At 38.3% G+C, this 12,428-nt stretch overlaps 1 protein-coding gene across 1 annotated transcript in view; it reads left to right on the top strand.

Moving 5' to 3' along the window:
* DCP1A (decapping mRNA 1A) overlaps positions 1–12,428 on the top strand; it is a 58,616-nt gene that overhangs the window by 23,717 nt on the left and 22,471 nt on the right. Inside the window, exons 4-5 of the mRNA XM_067754763.1 lie at positions 5,985–6,051; positions 10,797–10,935. Of these exons, the coding sequence (XP_067610864.1) occupies positions 5,985–6,051; positions 10,797–10,935 (206 nt within the window). The remainder of the gene's footprint in view (positions 1–5,984; positions 6,052–10,796; positions 10,936–12,428) is intronic.

Below are 12,428 nucleotides of genomic sequence, written 5' to 3'. Positions count from 1 at the left end.
ACCACCAGGGAAACCCGGAAGGATTTATTATTACTTGCAGCAATTGAGAACTACTGGGCTTTCCCAAAGCAGGGTTTCCCTGAACAGCAAAATTGGGGGAGTTTTAAGCTAAGGATACATGCATATTCATGAAGGGGCTTGAGTGGTCCACAGAGTCCAAGCTTCTATAGTTGATTGAGGGTCAGAAAAGGTCAACATCATCATTCCTTAGGTTTCAGTTGATCTGGTGGTTGAGCTTTTCAGGCTAGTCTTACCATTGAAACAGAACTGGGAGTCTAAGACTGATATGTTATCTTTGTTATTGTTACTTCTCTTGCCTGATAATAGCTTATTTCTGCATTCTTTTGTTCCCTTAAGATCATTAGTTACTGGGACCTGTTCAGGGGCAAGCATGATGGCCAGGCTTAGAACACAAAATGTCTTAGGCCAAAAATGGCTTCTCTTCTGTCAAGAAAGCTGTGCCTGGTTCTCTTTCTCCTGGGACCTCCTACCGTATCTGCTTACAATGTCACTACACATCCTCTGTAATAAGAGAATGCTATTAACAACTTTATACTCATAAACTTGACAACTTAGAAGAAATGGACCAATTTCTTGAAAAAAACAAACTGCAAAACTCAACCGAGATAAAATAGATAACATGAGTAGTCCTATAGCCATGAAAGAAATTGAATCCATAATTTTAAAGCTCTCAGAAAAGAAATCTTCAGGCCCAGATGGTTTTACTGGAGAATTCAAAGAAGAATTAACACTAATTTTACACAGTTTGTTCCAGAAAACAGAAAGGGAAGGAACTCTTCTCAACTGATTGTGTAAGACCAGTATTTACTCTAATACCCAAACAAGACAAAGTACAAAAAAAAAAAGACCACAAACCAGTATCTCCCATGAACTTAGATGAAAAAAATCCTTAACCAAATATTAGCAAAACCAACAATATATAGAAAAGAAATATAAATTATGCCCAAATGGGCCTTATTCCAAATCTGCAAAGCTTGTTCAATATTAAAAATCAGTCACTCTAATCCACCATATCATAAGTGAAAGGCTGAATGTCTTCCTTCTAAGATTGAAAACAAGACAAGGATATCCATTGTCATCACTGCTATTCAACATAGCACTAGAAGATCTAGCCACTGCAATAAGGCAAAAAAGAAAAAAGAAGAGGGCTACAGATTGGAAAAGAAGAAATAAAACTGTCTCTATTCACAAATGACATGATTGTCTATGTATAAACTCCTAGAACTAATAAGTGAGCTTGGTAAGGTCTGAGGATACAAGATCAACACACAAAAATCAATCAGACTTCTACATACTAACAATGAACCTGTGGAAACCCAAGTTAAAAACAATACCATTCATAATCTCTACAAAGAAAATTAAATACTTAGGGTAAACATAACAAAAAATATACAGGGTATGTGTGCTGAAAATTACAAAATGAAAGAAATCAAAACCTAAATAAATGGAGACATGTGCTATATCTGTGCATTGAAGGACTTGACATACTAAAGATGTCAGCTCTTCCCAAGTCCTGTCAAAATCCCAGCAAGGATTTTTTTAGGCATAGACAAACTTATTCTAAAATTTATATGGAAAGACACAGACCCTAGAAGCTAAAACGATCTTGGAAAAAGAAGCATAAAGTGGAGGAATTATTCTTCCCAATATTAAAGCCTATATATAGCTGCAGTAATCAAGATGATGTGGTATTGGTAGAGGGATAAACAAATAAATAGGACAGAATAAAGAATCCAGAAATAGACACACACAAATATGCCCAACTCATATTTGACAAAGGTACCAAAGATCTCTCAATAGAAGAGAGCATTTTCAACAAATAATACTGGAACAGTTGCACCAAAAAGAAAAAAAAGAACATTAACCTAAACCTTTTTTTCCCCAAAAAAACTTCAAAATGGATCACCATCTTAAATGTAAAACTATAAACCCTTTAGGGAAAAAACAGGATAAAAATTTTTATTTATTTATTTTACCTTTGGCTGCTTTGGGTCTTCATTGCTGCATGCAGGCATTCTCTAGATAACAGGGCCTACTCTTCATTGCGGTGCATGGGCGTCTCATCGCAGTGGCTTCTCTTGTTGCAGAGCACAGTCTCTAGGCGCTCAGACTTCAGTAGTTGTGGCTCACGGGCTCTAGACCGCAGGCTCAGTAGTTGGGGTGCACGGGCTTAGTTGCTCCGCATCATGTGGGATCTTCCTGGACCAGGGCTGGAAACCTGTCCCCTGCATTGGCAAGGCAGATTCTTAACCACTGCGCCACCAGGGAAGCCCAGGATAAAATTTTGAATCTAGGGGTCAGTAAATAGTTTTTAGACTTGACATCAAAAGCATAATCCATAAAAGGAAAAACTCATAAATTGCACCTTGTCAGAATTAAAAACTTTTGCTCTGGAAGGACCTCGTGAAGAGGATGAAAAAAAAACAACAAAGGAGAAAATATTTTCAAACCACAAGTCTGACAAAGGACTGGTATATTGAATATATGAAGAACTCTCAACAGTTTAAAAAACAATCCAATGGGTCAAAAGACATAAACAGACATTTGACTAGAGAGGATATACAGATGACAGGCAGATGAAAAGACGTTCAGTAACGTTAGCCATTAGGAAAATGTAAATTAAATCCACCATGAGTTACCACTATGCACCTATCAGAATGCATAAAGGTAAAAATAGAACAACAAATGCTGGCAAGGATGCACAGAGACTAGATGTGTCATCCACTGTAAAACTGGAAAGCAGTTTAACAGTTTCTCTTTAAAAAACATGGAACTACTGTGACTCAGTAACTGTACTTTTGGACATTTAACCCAGAGAAGTGAAAACTTAGGTTCACAAAAACCTGTACCCGAACATAGCAGCTTTATGCATAATGGCCAAAAACTGGAAACACTCCAGATGTCCTTCAGTGGACAAATGGTTAAATAAACTAGTACATCCATACCATGAAATACTATTCAGCAAAAAATGGGAACAAACTATTGATGCAAGCAACAACTTAGATGAATATCCAGAGAATTATGTTGAGACAGAAAAGTCAGTTGCAAAAAGTTGCATCCTCTATGTTTCCATTTATAATACATTCTTGAAATGGCAACGTTATAGAAATGGAGAACAGATTAGTGTGCTTGTCAGGGGTCAGAGATGGGGGAGGGGTATCAACGGAGATGGCTGTGGCAATAAAAGGGCAACAGGGATCCCTGTGGTTACAGAAATGTTCTGTATCTTTTTTTTTAATATATATTTTTAAAATATTTATTTGGTTTTGCTGGGTCTTAGTTGCAGCAGGTGGGCTTCTTAGTTGTGGCTTCCAGGCTCCTTAGTTGTGGCATGTGAACTCTTAGTTGTGGCATGCATGTGGGATCTAGTTCCCTGACCAGGGATCGAACCTGGGCCCCCTGCATTGGGAGGGCAGAGTCTTAACCACTGGCCACCAGGGAAGTCCCAAAATGTTCTGTATCTTGATTTTATCAATGTCAGTAGTCTGGCTGTGATATTATGTTATAGTTTTACAAAATGTTACCACTGGAACAAACAAAGGGCACACAGGATCTCTGTTTATTTTTTGCAGTTGCATGTTAAGCTACAATTATTTCAAAACTAAAAGTTTAATTTTAAAAAATAAAAGCATATCTGCCCTTCCTGTGCCAGAGAGTCACAGTAAGTATGAAAGGGGGTGCAACCTGGGATGTGCTGTGTCACAGAGGGTGCACATTATAGCAATGAGCCATGCCTATCGCTATGTTTATTTTGACTTATGTATTCAGTATATCTACCTTATCCAGAAAGTATTTATATGTACGACACAGAGAATACAGCCAAAATTTTGTAATAACTGTAAATGGAAAGTAACCTTTAAAAATTGTATAAAAATTAAAAGTTCAAGTAAAAAAATAAATTCAAAAAGTATCTGGGGCTTCCCTGGTGGTGCAGTGGTTAAGAATCCACCTGCCAATGCAGGGCACACAGGTTCGAGCCCTGGTCTGGGAAGATCCCACATGCCACGGAGCAACTAAGCCCATGCACCACAACTACTGAGCCCACGTGCCACAACTACTGAAGCCCTGTGCTCCTCAACAAGAGAAGCTACCGCAATGAGAAGCCCACGCACCGCATCAAAGAGTAGCCCCCGCTCACCACAACTAGAGAAAGCCCGTGCAGCAACGAAGACCCAACACAGCCAAAAATAAAAAATAAATAAAATAAATTTTTTTAAAAAAGCATCTACAGTAGTTTTGGACTTACCTGGTAGCGCAGTGGTTAAGAATCCGCCTGCCAATGCAGGGGACAAGGGTTTGAGCCCTGGTCTGGGAATATCCCACATGCTGCAGAGCAACTAAGCCCATCCGCCACAGCTACTGAGCTTGCACTCTAGAACCCGCAAGCCACAACTACTGAGCCCACGTGCCACAACTACTGAAGCCCGTGCTCCACAGCAAGAGAAGCCACCGCAATGAGAAACCTGTGCACCGCAACGAAGAGTAGCCCCTGCTCACCGCAACTAGAGAAAGCCCGTGTGCAGAAAGGAAGACCCAACGCAGCCAAAAATAAATAAATAGAAATAAATAAATATTTTTTAAAAAGTATTTACAGTAGTTTTATATTTAGTCATCTTTATAAAGTTCATCTATCCATTCACCAGTGTTTTTCTTTATTTTTTTATTGAAGTATAATTGATTTACGATGTTAATTTCTGCTGTACAGCAGTGTGACTCAGCTATATACATATATACATTCTTTTTTATTATCTTTTTCATTATGGTTTATCCCAGGATATTGAATATAGTTCCCTGTGCTATACAGCAGGAGCTTGTTTATTATTCAGTGTTTTGTGGGGGCTTTCTTAGTGGTAATCACCATACTGGGAATAAAAGATTGGAAAAGAAGTGTGATATGGAGCTCAGCCTGGGCACTTCCATTTCACGTGTGAATAGAGTCGATCATAGGATGGGTCTGGAGTTGGTGTTTGTTTTTTAAAGCTTTGTTTTTACTGTAATGTGGTATTAATTTTATATTCTTAAATTTCAAGAGACTCATAAAGGTTCTGGTGTTTGGTTTTGGAACATGGTTTTCAACGATTAAGACACCTTTTTCCCCACATTTGACTATCAATTTGGAAAGCATTTTACAATTATCAAGTGAAGAAAAACGAAACCTAAAAGTTGCAGGTTAAATTTTATTGAGACCTTTCTGAGGACTATTGCCCAGGAGATAGCTTCTCAGATAACTCTGAAGAATGCTCCAAAGAGGTAAGGGAGGAGCCAGGATATGTAGGAGTTTTTGCTGAAAACATGTAGTTGAACATCAAAATATTACTGCTAATCACAAAAAGTAGATACCTTAAGTTAATGATTTTTTTGCTTTTGTGTGTACGGGAAGATGCAAGGTCTGGGCCCATTGAAATTATTCCTTAGATAGACATCTTAGATATGCAACTATCTAGGGCCAGTATCCAGAGCACACAATGTTTGCTGTTTGTCTCCATCCTGAATTTGCCTTAGGGCTCACCATAGGGGGGTAGGGGGCGCTGCAGTGGCTGATGGCTTGATGGCAGGCTAGGGCAACATACGATATTTACTGGAATGGTAGGCAATGTTCCCTTTCCACACAATCAATGTTAATTCTTAGTTTAATTGGCAGCATTTTTTTTCTTGATAATACATAAAATAATAGTTTATCTTGTACTTTAGTGGCATCTTAAGCTTGATGAGATCTGGTAATGATGTCTAAAACCAACAATTTTTGCAATTTTCATCTGAATATTTTAGCTGTCCTAATTTTATTAATAATTTTATTATTAAACAGTTTGCGGGGAGGCTTTTTTTTTCTTTAGAGTAACTGTTAACAGTTTGAGGTCCTCATGGTAAATTCTGTGACATTTTATGGTGATAATATGTTACTTACATATTACCCAAGTATTGAAACCTCATTTCCCCTTATTTTTTTTTCTTTGTTTTTCAAGTGTCAATATACAGTATCTGGTTTTATGACAAGAATGACTGTCACCGCATAGCCAAACTCATGGCCGAGTAAGTATTTCTGTTTACACCATAGATTTAATTAGTGATATATGGGAGATGAAAAAATGACTTTTCCCCTTTCTCTTTGTTACTGGAGTCCACTAACTCGTATTTTCCCCTGATTTCCTGTTATTGTCAAAGTTTTGAAAAAGGCAGCCAAGCTTAAAGAAATCTAACATTATCTATAATCCTACTACTTACTAGCATTACCGTTTTTGTCTGTTTGATTCCAGTCTTTTTCTTTACGTGTACCTTGGGTTGATGTGTGTGATTGTTTCTTACGTCCACTGAGAGAACAATGCACAACATAAAAGTTGTGAGTTAATTTTTATTCAGTGACCTTACTGAGCACTATAGCCTGGGAGATAGCCTCTCAGAGAGCTCTGAGGAACTGCTCCCAGGAGGTAAAGGAGGAGCCAGGATATATATGAACTTTTTTTTAATATATATACATCAGAAAAAAACATCTACTTAAGATGTTACCACCAAGAGGAAAATACCATAGGAAAAAATATATTTACATAATTGAAACCAGCTAAAGACTACTTTGTTTTTAAACCAAAAAGGTAAGAAAAAAAAGAATTCAAAATATGACCCTCAGCAATAGTAACAAGAATTTTAAAATACTTTAATTAAAAAAAAAAAAGGAGCTAGAGAATGGAATGCCAAAAGAATGAGGATATATGAACTTTTTTGCTGAGAAAAACATGTAGTCAAGCATCAAAAGATTACTGCCAATAGCAAAGAACAGACATCTCAAGTTGATGATTTTAGTGCTTTTCTATGTATGAGAAGATGCAAGAATCTGGGGTCATTGAAATGATTCCTTAGATATGCATCTTAATCTAAGGACCAGTATATCCAAAGCACAGAATGTTTCCTGTTTTTCTCCATTCTGAATTCCTCTCAGGGCACACTCTCTGTGGGCAACTGTAGTAGCTATAGGCTTGATGTTTCTTGAACTGGAATGGCAAGCAACACTTTTTTCTTTACACTTACAAAAGTAAGATCATACTGTACATCCTACTTTTCATGTCAACAGCATTTTTCCAGGGCATTCTAGTATTTATAATGACTGCATTGTATTCAGTCCTGCAGACAGATCATAATTTAACTGTTAAACATGTGGTTAGAGCCATATGAACTGCCTAGCTCCAGAGGGTATCCTCTATATCCAGTGCACAGCCTAACCAGCACATGCAGTGGATCTGACTTAGGTTCTCTCCAGATATCCACTGTAGCAGATAGAATTGTGTTCAGTAACTGATAGAGAACTTCTGCACACATCCGTGGCTACTTCCTTTAAGAGAACTTATTTTTGACACAGATTCTAGGTTTAGTAGTCCCCAATCCTCTAATGGATTATGTTCCAGGAGAGTTCTTATAAACCAGAATCTTGGAATTTGGAAAGTAATTTTCATTGGATTGATGTTCTGAGGGATGGTTCATCGACCTTTCTCAGACTGGCCCACAGAAGCCACCCCTCATGTGGCTTATCTGTATTGCTGGTATTGCCATTCTGGTTTCTGGGAGCCCAAGACACTTAGGTGCTGGAGGGGCCTGAGGTGCTACAGAGCTCTGGACAAACTGATGCAGTGGGTGGCAAGTTCTGGTGCACTTATATTTCCTTTGCAATTTTTGCCTGAATCTCCTCAGAAATGCAGACCTCTCTTTCCCCTCTGTCAAATCAAAATTCCCTTTGCTCTCCTGCAAGGTTTTTACCTACATGCGTGGGGGAAAACAGTCTTAATTTTCTTTTTAACAGTCTAATTTTAAACTAATTCTTGTAAAAGTGTAAATAATTAGGCCCAAAATCTCAGTTCCAGGTATATTTGCATTTTAAAAGAAGTGCACATGGCTAAGGCCACGTTTTAGTCCAGGACTGCTAACATGTCTCAATTGGATGTTCATCTGCTTCCTGCTTTGTTTGCTGTAGCTATGAGCCACTGGCAGGCCATGTTTATTACTGTGTGCACCCCAAGGACATTGTTCCTTATGAACTTGTGTCATTCATTTGAAAATGTGTTGTTGGCTCCCCAGAACCAGACTTTCTTTTTAGAACAACTTTTCTCTAAAAAAAAAAAAAAAAAGATAAACTTTTTTTTACAAACCCATTTATTTGACTATTTTGTAGTTCTGAAAGTGACAGCAGAGGCAGCTTCTGATAACTTAGAAGACAAAGATTTGTTGATTCTTGGTTGTCCTGAAATCCAGAATATTTTTCTTAAATATCTATGCTTTGGAATATATTAATATATAGACTTTCTCCTGCAGATTGAGAGCTTTTGGGCCCAAAGTGAGAGAACCTGGCTCTTGCAGAACTAACAGCTATTTGCAGGAAACCATTTTGAGCTTTCTTCTCTCTCAGGGCAGGTGGTACACCTAAGGCAAGGCTTCAGAATGTAGATAAAGCAGAAGACTGAAGGCCTATCTGAAACTATTGTATTGAGCCTAGAAATAGGATGAGAAAGTAGAAACAGGAAGCAGAAAGAAAAAAGAAGGACATTCAGGGTTCCTTCACTAGAAATGCCCAAAAGAGGGACATTTGCTTAAGCTTTAAGCTTGTTTTACTAGAAGCAGGGGTGGTATTGAAACTGATTAGTGAATGCCCTCATGAAACTGTTGATAGTGAGTTTTCAAGTGTCTGGCCTATTTATGGCTGAAGAGAATACCTAATGTTAACATTAACTTTGTGATAAATGGTGTTCTGGTCACCAAAGATAAAAAGGTTACTTTATCCTTCTTTGCTCTAACTTTGCCTGCATACAGCCTCTATTTGCTACATATTTTAGAATATCACCTCTCTTAACCAGAAATACAGGTAAAATTCTTTTGGGCATATTGTGCATCTAAATAAAAGTGCCCATTATTGCCCATTCTGTTAAATCTAGTTCTTATCACTGTTTTGACAGCCACAATATAATAAAAATTCTTCAAGTAAAAAATTGATTTATTCCGAAAGGTGTTACTAAGAACTGAGAAGCTATGTAGGAGAGCAAGAAGGTGGATTCAGGCTGATGTGGCCTATAACTGAGTATTAACTAATTAGTCATTTTTAATAGTACTCTTTTTTCCGATTATTAAAAGAGTGCCTGTTAATTACGGAAAATGAAGAGAAGTACAAAAAAAGAAAGTGAAATTGCTTGTAATCTACCATCAAGAAATAACCAATGTAGATCTCTGCAGTCTTTTTTTCCTTTGCAACAGGCCTCACAGTTGTCACAATACAGTATTTCTTTCCCAAGAGTTGATTACCAGTATGGATATAAATGAAACAATATTCTAATTGGTCTGATCCTCATATCACATGCCTGTCTTCTTTCAGTCTGCCATCAAGTCCATGATTCTACATTTGTTTTATAAATAATAATCCTATTAAGAGCTGTAAGAATCTAAATAGAGAAATGATACCATTACCTTAAAGCAGCGTTTTCCAAATAAGAATCCTACTTCAAGAGAAGATTCTACGGTCAAATAAATTTGGGGAAATCTATAAGCCCATCCTTGGAGAATCATAATACATTTTAGCATGTTAAAAACTCAGAATGTTTTTGCTGTTTAAAAAAAAATCTGTTTAATATTGTTTAACCCAGTATTTTCAAATAAAAGAACCATCCCACACACACTACTGGGAGTTCCTGGACAGGCTGTTTTAAAGCAGTAAAGCTGACACTGGGTGGCCTGTTGTTGTCCTACTCCTCTTAGTCCATAAAAACAAGCCTTTTGCTACTGAATTGTTTTATTGCCTGTCATCATCACTGTCTGAAAGTTCTCAATTAATATGATTATCAAGTTGTGGCTGTACCTATAATACCCCATGGCAGGTAGGCCTATTCATTACAGTTGGGATTGAAACCTGAATGGATCTTTAAAAGAAAAAAAGACTAGTTGCTTCATTAAAATTTATTACTTTTATTTCAAGCTTGAAGAAAAATATAAGAAACAATAAAATATCCATGTGCTCACCACCCAGCTTTCAGTTTCTCACATTTTGCTATAATTGCTTCAGACTTTAATATGTGGCAGGTGAGAGAGGATGTTCCTAAGAAATGAAACCCCTCAGATAGATTTGAAGACCACAACCCTCGACTTAGACCTTGACTTTTCATGCTTTATATATTTTCAAGTGCAGAATTAGTTTAAGCAGCACCAATCAAAATAAAGAGCATCACCACAGTCACCCTAACCTCAGTCACCCACTTAGTGATTTTTTTAAGGAGAGAACAAGGGAAATCTTTTGTTTGCTTGTAGTGCTATCGTTAACTTTTGAAGATTCACCAAGACCTCCGTTTTCAAGAAGCTGATCTTTCTCCTTGCTACCCCATTATCAATACACACTCTCCCCAGGGGTTGTTCAACTGTGCAGCCTTCCTTGGTCTTGGTGGCATTGTCCATTTTCAAATTTACTTCACCAGTTAGTTTGACTGATTTTGACATACTTTTAAAAAAGAGAGAGAATGAGATAATTCAGTAGAGTTTTAAAGGTACCTACTTCTACCCACTCTGGAAAGGAATTCTGTATTTTGGGCCTTCTGACAGTTAAATATATTGGTTGGTACTGTTGTGAGTGAGGTGGTGAAGTAGGTAGTTGAATACTCCTGGGATGGGGTAACCGAGGCTCTGTGTTTTGTATTGTGAGAACAATGTTACCATGTGGCATTCTTCCTGTATCCTTGGAAGATGGACACCAAAAGAGTTCTTGGGTCAGATTGTATCAAAAGAGGTCTTTCTAAAACCTGGTTCTCCTCCTGTAGCGTGGTAGAAGAGGAGACACGGCGGTCCCAGCAAGCAGCTCGGGATAAGCAGAGTCCCAGCCAGGCCAACGGCTGCAGTGACCACAGGCCCATCGACATCCTGGAGATGCTAAGCAGAGCCAAGGATGAGTATGAGAGGGTGAGACTCTGCATGCTGAGTGGGAGAACTAAAGGGAGGAGGAGACCTGCGGGGGGCTCGTGGGCTGGCGAAGTCACCTCCAGGGCCAGCGGGAATAAGTAGTTCAAAAAGAAAACATGTCTTATAGTTTTAAGCCTAAAAGATAAGGAAAGACATTTTCTTACCTCAGAAAATTTAGAATGCTCTTTTTCTATTCCTGTAAAATTACTGTGGGAGAAAATGATCTTGGACTGCAGGAGTTAGCCTGTAGCAGGTAGTTCTGGAAAGGTTTTATGCCTCTTCTTCCACCCTGCAGGCTCTGCTAGGTCTTAGGAATTTATGTAGTTTTTGAAAAGTACTCTGATAACTTGCACCCTGTAATACCGAAGCGTATAATTTATGATCTGTAATTGGTGCTAGGTGCACAACCCTCATTAAGCATCATTTGGAATATTACCCAAATGAGAGGCTCTTCTAGAATGCTTTTTTTTTTCTTTCTGTTTTGTATTTTAGTTTATTTATTTATTTAAGCCTTGCCACATGGTTTGTGGGATCTTAGTTCCCCGACAGGGACTGAACACAGGCCCTCAGCAGTGAAAGTGCAGAGTCCTAACCACTAGACCACCAGAATTCCCTGGGTTTTGTTTGTGTGTTTTTAAATATTTATTTATTTATTTATTTGGCTGCGCCGGGTCTTAGTTGCGGCATGTGGAATCTAGTTCGCTGTCCAGGGATCGAACCTGGGCCCCGTGCATTGGGAGCACGGAGTCTTAGCCACTGGACTACCAGGGAAGTCCCTCCCTGTATTTTAGTTTAAAAGTTAATAACATTTTCTCCCCAAAGTTGAATTAAATGGAAGTTGTGGTGCATTCATTAATTTATTCAATACATACTTATGAACTGTCCACTATGTGCCAAGCAGTGGGCAGTTCCTCAGTGGTCTTCAAACCTTGTGGCTTTGGAGCTGTCCTGGCTTTTCACCTGACATCGGCACTTCAAAGCCCCACGCTTCCTTGGAGTGAGGTGGAAGGTTTCCACTGCTGCACTTTGTTTCAGCAGAATTGTAATTGTCATCTTACTCTTTACTAACATTGGGTTAAGTTAAGCTTTTTTTGTTGAATCTTCACCTCACCAAAAGTTAAAGGAACAAGGTGTGAAAAACGCTAAGACTGTAGCTCCCTTAACAGTTCTCTAACACTAGCCTCTACATTGTTAACAGGTGGTCCTTGAAAAGAGGTTCTAATTGGTCAAATGAGTTAAGAAAACATTGTTAGAATGGCTTCTCCTCCCCCATCTTCTTGGGGCGTTACAGTGCTCAAGACTCTGAGAGGTCCCACAGTAAACAAAACAGTAACCTCAAGTTCCAGATTGACTTGACTACAGGACCATTTTTCACATACTGCCCTTTAACATCTCAAGAATCTAGAGTTCGGGGAACAAACTTTGGAAGCAGTGCTCTAGAAGGTAGTTGCCCCTAATTAAAAACAGTCATATTCACCGTAAACTACAACAAA

Source organism: Pseudorca crassidens, chromosome 10 (assembly GCF_039906515.1).
Source record: "Pseudorca crassidens isolate mPseCra1 chromosome 10, mPseCra1.hap1, whole genome shotgun sequence".
NCBI classification, from domain to species: domain Eukaryota; kingdom Metazoa; phylum Chordata; class Mammalia; order Artiodactyla; family Delphinidae; genus Pseudorca; species Pseudorca crassidens.
Note: the sequence above shows the minus strand (reverse complement) of the source record. Positions and strands in the feature narration are given on the sequence as shown.